Source organism: Akanthomyces muscarius, chromosome 3, assembly GCF_028009165.1.
Source record: "Akanthomyces muscarius strain Ve6 chromosome 3, whole genome shotgun sequence".
Taxonomy (NCBI): domain Eukaryota; kingdom Fungi; phylum Ascomycota; class Sordariomycetes; order Hypocreales; family Cordycipitaceae; genus Akanthomyces; species Akanthomyces muscarius.
In genome coordinates, this window is record NC_079243.1 from 661,913 (window position 1) to 678,097 (window position 16,185).

A 16,185-nucleotide genomic window follows, 5' to 3' on the forward strand; every position below is an offset into this window, starting at 1 on the left:
AGGTTTTAAGTAGGTAATTCTTTATAGTTAGCTATATAGAGCTTTTATCCTTCTCTAATAAGCTTCTATTATTTCTTAAAGGCTTAGTACTTATTTATAAAGTGTCTAGTTTTATTATAGTTATAATATTTCCCCTTTTCTTTATATATAGCGTTAAGTTCTATTAGTCTAGTATAGTGTCTATATATAGTAGAAGTTTTTTAAGATTTACCTATATTAGGTTTATTAAACCTTATATAGTTATTATATTTCTATCTACCTATTTTTTCTTAATATTATTTATATAGTTAGTTATCTACTTTAATAACTATCTTAATAAAAGTATTAAATAGTTTAAGTCGTTTTTTTTAGTAGATATTATCTTTAATTTCTTCTTTAAGGCCTTAGTAAAAGATTTTAATTAGAGCTTCCTATTCTTAGTTAAGTTTAGCTATAATCCGTTTAAACTCTCTTATATAGTAAGTAGTAAATCTAGTTTAGTAGAGATAGGTAAGCTATTAAGTAGCTTCCTTATACTTATTAGGGTTTCTAAAAGCACTAAGGAGTTAGTCCTTAAAGGTTTTATAATCTAAAAAGATATAAATAACGTCTATACTAGCTTTAACGCTATACTTTAAGTATGCCTATAATATAAGCTCTTACTATTCTATAACTTTTCTAGTTAAGAGGTTTCTAATATAGAGGATTCTATTCTTAATAGTATTAAGTATTTTATTATTAACCTAAAGGTAGGCTTAGGCTTAGGTAAGGAAGTTCCTTATATCTCCCTTATAACCGTTAAACAGTTTAGGTTTAGGAAACTTAGGTTTATTTGCCTAGGCCCTTTTAGGCATTCTAGAGGTAGCGATTTAATTCTTATATTATTCTATAGTCTTATAAAGGGTATTAGTATAAGAGAGAAGGCTTTAGTTCTACTTCTTAAGCTTAGCAATCTTAGCTATAAGTTACTAAATCTCTATTCTAGGGTTAGTAGTTCTTCCGCTTATAGTAGACATATTAGCTACTTAAGGTTTTAGGGTAACTTACTAAATAGGATTAATTAAAATATAATAATAGCTTATTTACTAAGTTATAGTAGGTCTGTTTCTTAGAGAGTAAGTTAGGCTAAAGGCTATAAGGTAGTATGTTCTTAAGTAGTAGGTAATAAACGGTTATTAAGAGTAGAACTCTTAATAGTAAAACTATTACTTAGATTAATTAATAGAGATCTAGACTACCTAGCTACTAGAATACTTCCTTCTTAAGTACTTACCTATCTCTCTATTATATTCTTTAGCTTACTGCGCTTACCTGTAATCACAGTACGCACCGCTTACCACGCTTACCCGTAATCACAGTACGCGCCACTCACCACGCTCACCAGTAGGCAAAGTGATCAGTCACGTGACTGCCTATCCTAATCGGGTAATCTATATACGCCCGCAGGCCGCTGCCTTAGGCCGCTCCTACGCCCGCTTCTATTCTTTCTTCGTTCGTAACACTTTACTACTTATTTTCTATAAGCTATTAGGTTATAGATAGTTAGTTTAACTAAGAATTATAATTACACTTTTACCCGTTTTTATAATAATAGCTTATTTACTAAGTTATAATAGGTCTATTTCTTAGAGAGTAAGTTAGGCTTAAAGCTATAAGGTAATATATTTAAGTAGTATTATAAGTGTTTATTAAAAGTAGAACTCTTAATAGTAAAACTATTACTTAGATTAATTAATAGAGATCTAAACTATCTAGACTAGTTATAGTCCTTCTTTTATATAATAGTTTACCTCTCTATTACTTTCCTTAGATTACTAACTTACTTACTCCGATAATCCCGTTATAGCTTACTAGTGATTTAGTGCGGTCACGTGACTATAAGGCCCGATTAGGGACCTTATAGGCGCTATAAGGTCGTCCTCTTAGGCCGCTTCCCTGGTCGCCTTATGTCACTTCCTATCGTTCGTAACAGCTAGGTCAAGGTACTGTACATATAGCCTAAATTGCCTCACACTCTAACTACACGGTCTAATCGTTGCCAGAAACCATCCTTATTTCCGAAAGTCTCTACGCCTCATTTGCAGCAATATGATGACCCGCATGTTTTTAAATAGTTTCTGCCAAGGCACGACCGTCCCACATCGGGCCAACGGTCCAATTTTGACCATATGTTAACAGTAACAGTGCCCTCTATAAACAACGTTCGCGGCAATAGGCATACCATCCACAGTATATTTAGCTAAATCAAAACTTGTTTTTTTAAAGAGACAAAAGACATCAAGGTTCAGTTCGGTTTTCGAGCGCGATTACCTTCGCTTGCTGTTGGTACCGGGTAGCTGGTGTATCCGAATGCGGAAAAGCGTCGCCACATGTGCCTCGGTAAAACGCTAATGAGGACGAACCAGCGCGCCTCTCGGCCCCAGCTGCGTCACCATAAACCACCTGCATTGCATTGCCCTTCTTTTCGCAAGCCATCACACGACCATGCGCCGCACCTCCTAGTCTCAAGCGACCTTTGAATTTCCAATCGACTTCTACCACTAGACCATCAAATCGTAATCACAGACAACCGCCCATCATGCCCGTGCAGTCGACGCTGCCCAAGCGTCCAGCGTCGACGATCGGCCAGATCCTCGCAATGCCGCCGCAGTGGCTGGCATCCTACGAGGAATTTATCACCAAAAACGCCAGCCAAGTCTCGCAAATCGAGAGCGCACTGCGCAGTCTAACTTATATTATTCCGGGTTTGTTTAACCTACCTTCTGATGACCCCTTACTCTTTCTCACACTCTAACAATTGAATCTCCAGGTCGCTTCCGCGATGCCGAGATCGCCTCCGAATCGATCCATTCCGGCGTACAGCTTCTCAGCCTATACCACGACAACCTCCTCGCCAAAGCTGTCTCCAAGCTGCCCATCCCGCCCATTCGCACCGCGCACGCCCGGTACACGCGCTTCTGGGCCGAAAAGAGCGCCCTCTACCGGCGTGTGGCCATGCTGCTGCAAATGGCCATATACACTGAGCTACTGTGCGAAATGTCAGCCAAACGCCGCGGCGGGGAAAAGTCCCGGTGGCGCGTTGTGGTGCTGCTTGAGGGCATGAAGGCAATCTGCCGCCTGCTGCTGCTGCGCATCACGCGAACGCGCCAAATTGTTACGCCGTCGCTGCCAGAGCGCGAACCCATCCCTGATGACGTTGACCAGGCGAAGAGCGAGGAAGACGGCCTGGCGTTGGACAGCGAGAGCGATTTCGCGCTGGAGGACGGCGGCAGCATCCACGGCAACACCATGACGTCCCAGGAAGCGCATGACATGCTGAGGCCCTCTCACGAACGTGAATGGATCATGCCGCGAACGGGCATGAGCCTGCCATCCCTCCCTGAATCTGGCGATATCAGTTCCTACCTTCTGACGCGGGTGCTCACTGCCGACGATATTCGTCCCGCGACAAAGCTTCTCAACCAGTTGCGCGGTCTCGGGCATGCCGCTGAGGTGCTGCACATTCTCGCGCCACTCGCGTACGCCGTCGCGCTGATGCGCAGCAAGAACAAGCGCTCGTGGACGCCGTGGGTGATTGGCCTCGCGGTGGAATATGCCGCGCGACAGCTGCGCGATACCAGCAGTGGTGCTATCCTTCGCACGACGCCACTGGAGCGCGATGAGTGGAACAAGCGAGGCTGGTCGATGCTGTGGTGGAGTATGCGCGGTGCGTTCTATGAGAACGTCACAAAGGGTGTGGTGACAGGCGTGTCGAGACGAATGCCCAGCTTCATTGGGGGTATTCTGGAGGACTACGAGTACCTCTGGGAGAATTACTACTTTAGCACCAGCGCATGAGAAATGCCGGCGGGGATGTTGCTCTATCCACGTCTGTCTGCTAGTTCTATAATCTGGACGTAGTGGAACGTGATTCAGACTAAATAGAAGGAAATGTCTCAAGAAGGATTTCGATCATTGCACAAGCATAGCAGCAGGGAGCTGTGCAGATACAAAAGGTGTACTTCAGCTTATCAACAAAGGGGGTACTACACCAGCGAAATCGAGGCATGGGAAGGACGAATGTAGCGTCTTTATAGCATTTTCATTACTTTGTTGTTACTACGTTTGTCTTCAACAGGCTCGGCGTCCCGGGTTTATAGGCGACATGGAGGCTTAAGCAATATAAAATGAGCCACTGGTTCAGGCTACAATTTTATCTGCCGCCGAGCGCAACATCCCTGACTGTGCATAGCATCTCGATTTCTTTCCTCCGGCTTCTTTCTCGTGCAGATGCGATTCAACTTGAAGGAACCCACCACCATTTGACCACTTGCTCTTGGCCGATTTCATGAATAGAACATCGTCGAAGGTCCTGCATGTTTCTCAGTTTTCTCAAACTATCTCACCGAGCGTGCACCGAAGCATGGTCTCGGGTAGCGCTGACCTTGGTACAACGTTTTCTCCGATGGTGAGTTTGCCACAGTCAGAACTAGCGTCGTCACACAGTCCGACTCTAGGGTCTTTTGGCAAAGCCCGGTACGAAATGAGGCTAGGCTGGGCCGAAACATCGACAATGCCACTCTGCCCTGCTACGGCTTTGCCGAAAAAAATTAGTTGGCTACTTGGCGGAGAAAACTAATCATTGTCTCATCTCGGAGTTTGTTTTTCTTCGGCAGGCTGGGAACAACGAAGCTTTAGACAGCGTCGTGACCATCATTGAAACTCATCCTTGATCACCCTCGGGATGTCTTGCTCGTTGAAGCTGCCGTCATAATTCAGCAACGTGACAATCTTATCCAACCAGGCCGCAACATCAGCATGACCCGCAGCACGAGCTGCGTCGGCAGCAGTTTGCCCTATCACATTTCTTAACATCAGCCATACTAGAGGCTTTTCGCGATATTCGACATCTAGCTCCTCGCCCTTTTCAAATTCTGGCAGTGAAGCATCATCCGTAATATCCAGACTGTCGCGCGAGTAGGCACGCCAGAATGCACGATACAGGAATGTGACGGTTTTCTACACGCCGCTTCAGGCAGCCATGTGCAAGGCAGAGTCGCCAGCGTGGTTCTGGTGCACCAGGAGTGTTTAAAGCGCGCGCTCACGCGGCGCCGCGCTGCGATCTTACCGCATGGTTTCTAGTCCGTCTGATAAATGACTTCCTGCACACCAAGCAGTTCGCCCATAAACACAGTAGCAATGTGCAAGAGAGAATCGCCCGTTTCGGGGTCAATAGCCAGCACCAGCGCCCTCAGGGCATCTTTTTCAGGCACATCAGGAGTGTTGAGCCAAAAGTCACCAGAGCGGGCGCGTCTTAGTATGCCTTGGACTTATTCCGGAGTCAAGCCAACAGACATCTTACCGCTCCAGTACAAGAGGTCACGATCTAGGCTTATATGAAGCAGTAAGGCTAGCAAAGGCTAAGATAGTGTTAACATAGCGCAGTTTGGTATAGACTGTGGCTAATGCCGGCAAGCAGTGGCAGGATCAAAGTTCAGCGGCGAATAAACGGCCAAAGGTCTGAATGTCATACAAATATGGCGAATATGGTTCTCTATAGGCACGTAGGTTAGGCAACAGCCACGAGAAAGAGGCAACTCCTCCGCCGCGTGTAGGCTGTGTCTACATTGTCCCTACATGGCCGACTCTCGTGGTTTGGCGGACAGCGCCTTGCGTCGTTCATCTGACGTATTAGCTAAAGTCAATCTACCAAGTCACCACCCCAAAGTTTTTCTCTCTCGTCTATTTCTAGTGATTCACGGCGCTCTCCTAAACTGCCGCTGCATTGTTCCCTGTTTCTTGAGTCTCTTCGCTTCGTTCAGGCTCGCTGGCGCGCCACTAGCCACCACCCACTCGGCAATGTCTCCGGGCTGTCGGTGATGCAGACAAGAACGAGGCGCACATGTGGCGAAAAAATGTGGGCAATTGGGCGAATCCGGGTAAAGGATGCTCTAAAAGCAAGGCCGCAGAGTTGCTCGACGGCTCGAAATCCTTCCTTCACTGCGGACAGCCTGATTTTTAACACCGGCATACATCCGAAACAATCTACTGGCCCGCCGTAGCGAAAGGAACGGCAGGTCGCTACTTAACAAGCTCCATGCTGCCAGTAAACGTGCCACGCCGCCACCACCTTACTCCGGTACCCGGAGGTAAAAGCGTCCATACCTGCTTCATTCGGCAACCGCCAAAACCACATAACAACGCTCTAGATACCGGCACAGCCAGCCTTACTGAATGATGCGACATCTCGCGAAGAGGTGAAATACTGCGCTGAGAAGGGCTTCCAGTCTGACGTTCAGATGAAGCTTCCTATTCGATAGAAACCCCACCATCTGGAGGCATAGCGGCGGGCATCACCTCTAACGGCAATTTCGTGCCGGGTATGCGAGCCAGCACTTCAACATGACGCTATTTGCACTGACAAGGCTGCCTGGCAGGAACTGCGAGCGGTGGCGAGACAACGAAAAACAGGCCAACGATGGTGACATTCGTATTCTTGCATTGTGTGTATCTAAGCCCTCGATGATTTCGCTCGACTTGGGTGAAGATGCATGGACGACAAGCCCCTCTCTCATCCAATAGATTCTCTTTCCAAGCCCGTCTTACACAATCTTCTTTGCGGTTTACTAGCCACCAGACACCATGACCAGCGCCATGACATATACGCAAGTTGCGACTTTGCCCGCTGCTTCTATCACGACAAAGCCGACGGGACTAGTAGACCTGACCTCCGTCGACGCACCCGCTGAGCCAGCTTTTCCTCTGACGCAGAACAACCTACAATATCTGATGGAGTATACACGGGCGTTTGGCGGCCAGCTCTCCGTCGTTTGCAAGGTTGGCTTGCCTGCCGGCGCGCACTTTGCGACGTGTTCACCCAGATGCCCGTGCCGGCCTCGACCCGGTCGTCCATCCAGACCGGCAAGACCACCCACGAGGAGTTCAACTCGGCCCTCGTCTACATGAACCACTCCCGCGCCCCCACGTTGGAGCTCGAGGTCTTTGCGCCCGATGCCAGTGGTCGCTCCTCAACGGCATTTCGGGCGAGTTTCGCGTCGTCGAGAACCGCCGCTCAAGGTCGGCGACGAGCTAACGTGGTTCTACCCGTCGACCGAGTTCATCAGCCCGCGGCCCTTCAAGTGCCAGTGTAGCGCAGGGGACGGGATCTACATTAGCATACAGCGAGGCTCTAACTTCCTCACCGAGGCGCAGCGGAGCCGCCATCTCGCCAATAAGCACATCTCTGCCCTGCTCGCCGAAATGGAGGGGTGGTCTGTATGAGTTGATCTGGTGTGATCAGCCTGAGTCGCCTGTTTCTTAGTTCTTGTTAGTCACAACTGAGACTTTGATACTCGTCCGCTGTGTGTTGAAATGTAAAATACCGTCATGCCGTCATGCAGGCTTGACATGTGGACTCGTTGTATATGCACCTGTGATCCTTCAATCGGACGCAGGTCTCGCATGTAGCCTTGTCACTGCCGTATTATCCGTGTCATTGCGCAGTAGTGAGGGTCACCTGTAAAAGACACGGTACGTAATAAAGCTGACGTACAGAGGTCGGTTTAAGGGTATAGCCTTGTGTCCCCAGCCCTTTGCGTGTAAGCTTGATCCCCCGCACCCGAGTTCAGCTATATCCATCTAGAGACTGTGCCTTCCCTACTCAGAATACTACGAAGTCAAGCAAAAAGAAATAAAATGAATAGCCAGGATCTTGAAGCTGGTCAAGTAACCGCTGACCGGAGCACTGTTGATGTCTTGGAAGGAGAACTTGTCCGGGAGCTACCTTTGCCGTCCCAATCTAACAGCGTCAACGTGGTACCGCTTCATCTGGCCTTGCAGATTGCTTGGTCAATTCTACCTGAGAGCCAATCGCAATCTTCTGAAGTGGCTTTCGGCATTCAGCATGAAGATGGAGGCTCTACTCGAAGTCAAAGCATCACGAAAAAACCGCGACCAAGCCGTTCGCGTCACACTGAATCGTGGTTTGCCAATCTCCGATCTGATTAGCCAGCTGTCTGCGACGGAAACGCCAAACCTGAAATCCGGTGCATCCGAGATTCAACAGGGCAGGAAAAGCTCAAAGGCGGCTAAGCGCTCGTTTCTCCAGCTGAAGAAACAAGAAGTCGACGATGATTTTGTTGTGCTCCCACCGACCCCGCCAGAGAGTGTCAAGGCCAGCAGCAGCGACTTTTCCCTAGGGCTCTGCTGCACGCCCACACAACGAGGTGTAGTCGCCCACATGGTGTATAACATGGGTACATACACAGATGCGCAAGCGGCGGATATGCTGGCGCAATATCACCAAGTTCCGGAACTTGCCCTCTTTGCCTCGACTGAAGATCCGGAGCGAGTTCTCTACAAAGCTGGCCCAGCCGACGTGAGATAAATTCAAGAGAGCAACGCAGCAGCTCCTCACGCGCCGGAAGACTTGGTAGAAGGCCTCGTTGCCAAGAGAACGTGTACGCGGCCGAATGCCGCTGCCGTGCATGCGTGGGACGGAGACCTGTCGTACCAGGAGCTTGATGTTATCACCTCGAAAGCAGCGGTTGAGCTACAAAAGGTTGGATTTGACCCTGAGATGATTGTAACTCTGCGGTTTGAGAAGTCCAAATGGGCCGTCGTGGCAGTTTTGGCTGTGTGCAAGGCTGGCGCGGCACTCGTCTTTATCGACACGGAGGCGCCGCCACAAAGGGTAAAGTACATCAGAAACAAGTTGTTAACGGAATATACCATTACAAGTAATTCTTTGAACACACCCGAGCATTTACAGAAATAGAAACTGCTCTTTATCGAGGAGTCTGTTTCGAAGCCGATCGTTGGTAACGACACAATCACGGTGCCATCAACTGAAGTGTGCAGCTCCAACGCATACCTTGCCTGAGCGTGTGCAGGTGTACTCTCGGCCACGCGAACGCCACGGATCAATGTTAGGACTGAAATCAAAGCGAATACCATATCTTCAAGACTTAAGTAGTAGTGAGATTCAAGGAGTAAAGGACCGATAATAAGTTTTTGTTGTTGACCTAAGAGCTTGCCGCAGCAGCGGCACTCCCTTGTACGCACGTGCCCAAGGTCGTGAACCGGGTCGCAGAGGGATCACGAACTTACATTTCCGGGCCAGCGAAAGGTATGTTTTATCCCACCTTGGCAAAGGATAGTTTTGTCTTCTGCCTGGACACTACAAGATGGAATCTACAAAGCGCTGATCACATGTTTTACGATGGCGCAAGTATGCATGCCAGAACGACCGAGCTGAAAGTGGCGTTTTGCCCACAACTCTCGGACAGTATTAATGGAGTGGCATGACGAAATACGCATGCTATAAATACGATCAATTGTCAGCGCATTGTACCACCCGAGGTAGTGTGTTTGTCGGACGCTTGGCTCAGATACTTGTGATAGCGTGCTGCAATGCACTGTAGCAGCTTCCCCAGCAACATGCCACGATGGGATGCTAGGCTGACTGCAAGCGATGTTGAACATACACCTTGGATAATGTTGATGTATCAGACATGATGGGCTGTGTGTTTTCCGCCAATCTCAGCAAATAATTGCCCGATTCCATCGTAGGTTGGGCGACAGACTGGAAGCAGCTGGGTAATTAGAAAAGACGCAACCTTAGTAAGTAATAGTATTTCTGTTATTACTTCTCTTGGCCTTGTATCCTCCTATTAGTATTCTTACTCTCGTAAATAATAATCAGTTATCTCTATGTTTCCCTTTATTTTTTTGAATTCTTTCTCATTCGTCTTTGTTTTTTATATCTTTCCTTAATTTCCTTCTTTCCTTTATTTCCCTCTTTTTACCATAGCTGGCGCAACTAGTGTCTTTTTTGCTATCCGTGGGAAGGCAGAAGTCAAACGCACACTTGTACATTGATAGGTGATAGCCCATCCTTGCACGGCTGAAAAGCGGCAATCTACTAGTACAAGTGGCAACAGTGGCAAGTCAGAAATTACGTTCTTTCTACCACGCCCTGCGCCTTCGGATTCTCCTAAAGCATTAGCGAGTATCCGTAAGTCAGGGAAGACTTCCGGGGTATCATCCTGCATACATCAGGAAAACCACATGGCTTACGCTTTTCATTCCCAGTGACAGGTTCGGGTCCAACATCCCGGATCATCGACCGTCTGTGTAGAAGCGCCCCTCCTTTCCAAGTTACTTGGTCTGGCCCGACGAAGCCAAGCGTTGGACTTGTCCACGTTCAGGAATCTCTAGGGAGCTGCGCTGGATAGCGCGATATGGCAGCAGTTCTTCAAGGTCAACGCAAGACCGAAAGAATTACTATCTGTTACCCGGCAGAAGTCTGCAGGTCCTGTAGCAGACTGGCTCACTAACCTGCAAGTCTCCGATCACGGGCGACATCTTGAGATGCTCAGGAGGAGGGAGACTATTGAGGCACTGGTGACATGCGCTGCCAGAGGGCGCAAAGCAAAATCACTTGTATGAGAGGTACGGGAGAGGCTTTAGGTTGAGAAAAAAAAGAGAAACAAAACCGGGTAGACTACTCCGAGAGATCAGAGGAACCACGCTACGTAATGGCTGAACCGTGATCTAGTGCCATATAGGCAAAGGCTACAGGTGTTATTTCCTTGGGAGTAAAGTCTCCGCCTAGGTTAGTGTAGTGCGCGAGTATGAATCTAATCTTTGGTGCCGAGGAAGGGTCACTGCATCTTGAGCAACTAGGGGGCCAATGGACCGCTATCGTACACACCAGGAAGCACAATGAGCGAAGTGCGTGGTCTTTGGCTCCAAATTTTCAGTATCATTCAGGTCATGATTACCATCTAGTCAAGATCAAAATCAGTAGCCATTAGACACACGGCGTAAGTGCCGTGCTTTGCCTGCTGCCTTGCAGCTGGGTAGTCGCCGAAGGTGAGAATGGCTGCGTGGGGAGATATGCGCACTTTTGTGGAACGCGTGTTTTCTTTTGCTGATTTGGGTAGAAGTGTGAATTGTTTCATGCACGGAGACAGAGTTATGACTACATAGTTTGATTTTATCTTTGCGCAAGGTTGTGAACAAGCAGGGTTTGCCTTGACGCTCTCGATGTTGGTTCTAGCCCTGAGTTCCGCAATACGACATAAACATCGTACTCAAACTAGCAGCTGTAAGGATGGCGTTGCGGACGTCTGGGTTGGCTTTTGCTCGCTCCCACGGTGAACGGGCAGAAACATCGATCTAGAATCAATACCCTTGTCACCACTTTTGATGGTATTCGAACCTTGGCGCTCCTGACCCCTCCATTTTAGTGCAACCGCAAGGCTAGGCCAGCTTATTTGCGAACACGTCGCCAGGTACCAAGTCACCAGGCGCATCTTGTTCATGCCAACGTGATTCGTGACAAGTCATCTGCATGTAGATCATAACTCGGAAGGCTGCTTCTGTTCGGATCAGCGGCTTCGTATGAGACTTGCGGCGGCGTCATAGCTCTCCGGAGAAAAGCCTCTAGCTAGCAGTAATAAGCTAGTGACGGGAAACGCCCGCATTTTGGCCTCACGACTACCGAGAACTACCAGTAACTAGTCGTAGTTCGAGGTAGTAGTCAGAGGGGCCGACGAGACTTGGGACGGGGCCTTGCAGAGTCAGCGTGCCTGTTCAGATTGGCTACCGGCGCAAAGTAGCATCCAAGCATCAGCTGATATTACCTAGTAAAACTTCGCAGCTCTCTGGATATGTAATTAAGCAGAAGGCAGAAAAAAAAAAATGCGCGCCAGGGAGGGAGGGCCGTTGTTGTCGTGCTAAATTCATTAGTCAATTCCGTTTAGTCCATTCCTTAGCGCACTTTGCACCTAGAAATCTTAGCTGTGTCATGATTCGTGACGAGACTATTGGCGACAAGGTATAAAAAATGGACAGGCGTGACAGTCAAGCTTTCCATCGAGGACTGAAGCCGATTAGTTGCCTGACGCCTCTGCCCCTGTTGCCTGACGTGTGCTATCCTGCAGATAATCAAATGGCTTATAGATGTGAGAGCGACGCCGTTGGGTGCGTCGCCTTCAGAGTGTCGGCGACGTGACGGCAGCTACTTGTTGAGGTGTATAACAGGACGATCTGGTAATCTTAACGTTGCATCACGATTGCGTGTGCTTCCATATTTGATACATAGACCGTCGAAGAAAACACTGGCTCGGAGTAGTCTCATACACTTCTATTCGCGCGTAGCTTGCCACCCACCGAAAGCCTTGGCCTCCCGAGTTGGCCAGGCGGCTGCCCCCACAACTCACGAGGAGTTTAACGATGTGGAAGTACCGATTCGCAATCCCATAGTTACCATCCCAGGCACAACAGTAACATTGATAGTTTCCGTTATGGCGGTCGCGGAGGGGGAACCATGTTATGAGGGTGCTGATTTTCTTTATCAAGATCGACGGAGACATTCTAGCGGCGCCTCGATGCACTGCTGTTCTCCAGGCGGTGCAAATTGAAGCCGTGCACGCCACAAAGCCCTATTCAAAGCCGGGAGCAGCACGGGCTTCTCGCAACCCGAACGAGGAATGAGCGCAAAGTGCGAAGCTCAAATGGATGACACAATGGTTTCTTGGTCAATTTATTAGCGCACACTATCCTTAACATCTCAGGTTCTATCCGTTGCCATCTTCTCTGGGGAACAGGTCGGACCCGGCGGACTGGACTAGATCTTCGTGACAGGCTACACTGCTAGCGACAGTAATCTCATTTACGTTACCGCAGTGTAACTTGCCACTGGCCACCTTTTCACGTAGCGGCAAGTGCCACCATTTTCCTTTGGAACCAGCGAGGTGGTGGTGCGTGATGGATATAATACAGGTTTCCTCGGTCGCTATTTGAATGCGCGGCGGATTGTCGCCATCTTCGCCTTGTAAAGAGGTGGATAACAATCTCTCGTTAAAGGCAAATATGTCAATTGCCAAAATGCGCTTGATACTCCGATCAAAGCGTGACGTGCCCAATAATCCCTGGATTGTTGGATGCAGACAACATCCGGGGAAGCTGCTAGGCGCGAGGGCGTCGGGCACATCGCTGGCAGTGTGGCCGGCCAGGGTAGTTGGGTGTGAAGCTTGAGCATAAGCCACATCCAATCAACACTGAATGGCATGCCGCATTACCGAAAAACGGCTGGCGCAGCTGAGGTGTAGAGGACAGCCGGAATATGAAGATCATGGCTAACTCATCAAATGATCATTTCTGCGTCGATATCGCAATATCAGTCTGGTGCGCAGAGGCTTTTTGGCGTCGAATTATAAACCCGTGAAAACCGAATGGCGCTGGACGCATCACGTCGTCGATTCCGAAACACTGTAAGTATTGGATTGTGAAGGAGTGTAGCTAAAAATGTAAAGTAAAAGGATGGGAGGAGGGGGTGTGCTTAACCACTGTAACCAAGACTAGAGATGCGCTGATCGGCGCTGTTTAAAGAGCGCCACCCACTATAACTCCGGCATCTATAGTGGACTTTTGCCTTTAGGGCTCGCTGTAGATTTGGCGTGACAGGGGATCGTTCCGAAGGCGCATTGGTGGCTGTGCCTGTCGCTGCCCTTCATCTGCTGTAATTGCCCTGCGAATGGAGCCGTCAGCGGGAATGATCTAATTCGTAAGACTGGAGGACCCTGAAAGTATTGGATTAATGATTGTTTGATATTGATGCCGCTCCAGTGTAGTCAGCGTGATGTTTTCCAACTCGAATCGCGTCATTGGTCGACTCAATGGTTCATCAGCGCCGTGTTTTCAGGAAGTGCTTCCATCAGACGATCAGCATGTAAACCTCATTCTCCTAGCGATATACTGGTAGAGAAAGTTGACAATGTCCGCAGAATACTTACAGAGAGGCTCAGTCTCGGAGTTGCAGAACAACTATGATCAGCCCTCGTCGCTCAATGGAGCTCTAAACTATACTGGGTTTTGTTATAAATAGAACGACTCACTATGCATGTCGTTTCGTTTCAGGTGTCAACCTGAGTCTGTCACGATCAGCAAGCTCAGCCTCGCGCAAGTTGTTGACAGGCAGAGGGAGGGGTGTATCTTGGCTGACTTTGTTTCATGCTGATTTGGCGCAAAAAAACCCTAAGTACCATGATGGTAAATTGAAGGCAAAAGAAAAAGGTATACTTGACAAAACTTTAGACTTCATCCATGAATGATTACCCAGGCTTGGCAGTTCGGCTGAGCTTACGGATGCACAGCAGGCCAGGGGTCGTCGGCTTGAAGACGGTACACCCAAAAGGCGGCGACGTCACCTTTTCAGGCTTTCGGGCTAGCTCCCGAGAGGGCCTCTCGAGCTCCTTCATCACGTTACATACCAAGACGCCTTTGTTTATTCTGTCATGGTGGTGATGGTGCTTATTAGCTATACTCAGTAACTGCACACTGCTTACAGCGCATGATACAATTTACGAGCCGGTAATTATGTGATCTTTGTCGTAATATTTTGTGATAGCGCATGTATCTCTACAGTTGATCCTCTGTTGAAACAAGACGCATATGATTGTGAACCAACACGTTGACATACAAATGGCCAGCCTCCGTGCCTGCGAATATGTCAGGACATAAGTGGCAATAGCGAAGCAAAATGCAGAAATGGCTCCTTCAAGTCCACTCCTGGCGATTGTTTTACTGATAACAATCGCGAAATGACATCAGCTAGCCCAATAAGGAAGAATTAGAATAATCTCAGCGGTCTTGAATTTTCTGGCTGCACAATTGGGAGATTGCAGGGTGAGGGCCCAAGAGGCCCTCCCAGCTCTTTGGCGGAGACGTGGGCTGATCTCTTTGGGCTATACGAGGGTGGGGCAGATCCGTCGACTGGCAACTGGCTATTGTCACACTCCACAGTAAATAGAAGTCTTGACCCTCTGTCCCGAGGAGAAGGGGGGCTGCATCTCCCGGCATACCCCTCCTATTACCTCTGTCATGCATCGACTGCTTACTTTTTGCGGCAGAACGAACAAAAAAGAGGCTGTGCAAAGTGCGAAACTTGACCGTAGAGGAGCAAACGAGCTGAAAGACAGAAAATCTCCCACGCGTTTTTGTGGCTATCCCAGCGCGAGCACTTGCACCGCATATGCCGCTTTATATCTAGATGAATCAGCCGCGCTGGAGCTTGATACATTGTCGCCTAACCCTGCCCGTAGTTCATGTCATTTCCACTTGCAAGGCCGCCGCGTGGACATAATAGCATCTCCTCTCCGTCGTGGAGTCTACCAAAGGCTACAAGTACAACCACACGTTCTTGGGCTGTATTTTCTACAGGCATATCCCTCTATGGACCTCTTTCAACATTCGAAAACTTTAAAGCTGTCCGTACCAGAATCATCCCCCAGCCACCCTCGGTAGGCCCTTGCCTCTGAAGCTTGAGCAACAGAGTAGGAGGAAGCGGATTGGCGGCACTTTAGCCGACCGAGGATAGTTCATAAAAGGGTAAGTAATGGATGCTCCCTCTTACCAAGGCTCTCGTTTCGGATGCCCCGGCCCTGCCGCTGACGTGCGCTTGAGTTTTGCACAGCATCAGTGCACAAGACCCCTGCCAGCAAAGATAACTCACTACTGCTTCTTTCGCGTTTGGTGCAGCTCTGGATCTGGTCAACTGGTGTAGGATCAACGATGCCATGCTTGCGCCAGATACAACAATTTCAAGTCTTGTTGCGCGTTTACAAACAGATGCAACATGGCAATTTGAACAAACGCAGAATAGCCATCCGAGGCGCATTGTCAGCTGCATCTCCAACGAAGAGCGTCATACCCAAAGCTGTGAAACGAGCAGATCGCATTAGTATTGTAATGTAGTACGTAGACCATTCCATTTGGCGAGACTCGAGAACAAGATCTAAGGAGCGAAGCTTGAAGCGTTTTGCTGATTCATAGTGGCCAGCAACGGTCTATAGATTACTTTTGCGTCAAATTTATGCAACAACGCCCGATACGTATGTTTATTAGTCATTGCACAAACACCAACCTACAATGCGACTCGGGAGCGGAAGAAACACATGGCTCATAGGCCGTGCGCTCGCGCAGCTGTGATGAAAACTGACTAGCCCCCGACAGAGGTGGTCCCGATCCAACGACCTACTCAACTAGTTAGCAGTTCTACCATGCGGCCCAAGCACAGAAGCCAATCAGGCAAGCATGGCGAGCGCACGTATGACGTACCTACTCTGTCCCGGTCGGGGAGTGCTTCAGACTGTATTTCGCAATATCCTCTGGATTTCGATGGAATGTTAAAATTCCATTTCAGCACTGGCTGCCGAGAAT

At 48.6% G+C, this 16,185-nt stretch overlaps 3 protein-coding genes across 3 annotated transcripts; all 3 read left to right on the top strand.

Annotated features, from left to right (window-relative positions):
- Nucleotides 1–2,557: 2,557 nt before the first annotated feature.
- On the top strand, nt 2,558–3,816 carry LMH87_001521 (uncharacterized protein; the record flags this gene model as incomplete). Its single annotated transcript, XM_056192809.1, has 2 exons — nt 2,558–2,723; nt 2,789–3,816. 2 exons carry the CDS (start codon nt 2,558–2,560, stop codon nt 3,814–3,816), a joined length of 1,194 nt encoding a protein of 397 aa, XP_056049909.1.
- A 2,239-nt stretch (nt 3,817–6,055) lies between these two features.
- Nucleotides 6,056–7,109, top strand: LMH87_001522 (uncharacterized protein; the record flags this gene model as incomplete). The annotated part of the gene is made up of 4 exons (XM_056192810.1): nt 6,056–6,107; nt 6,264–6,338; nt 6,396–6,439; nt 6,840–7,109. 4 exons carry the CDS (start codon nt 6,056–6,058, stop codon nt 7,107–7,109), a joined length of 441 nt encoding a protein of 146 aa, XP_056049910.1.
- A 752-nt stretch (nt 7,110–7,861) lies between these two features.
- On the top strand, nt 7,862–8,344 carry LMH87_001523 (uncharacterized protein; the record flags this gene model as incomplete). The annotated part of the gene is made up of 1 exon (XM_056192811.1): nt 7,862–8,344. The coding sequence occupies one exon, from the start codon at nt 7,862–7,864 to the stop codon at nt 8,342–8,344; it is 483 nt and encodes a 160-aa protein (XP_056049911.1).
- Between the last annotated feature and the right edge of the window lie 7,841 nt (nt 8,345–16,185).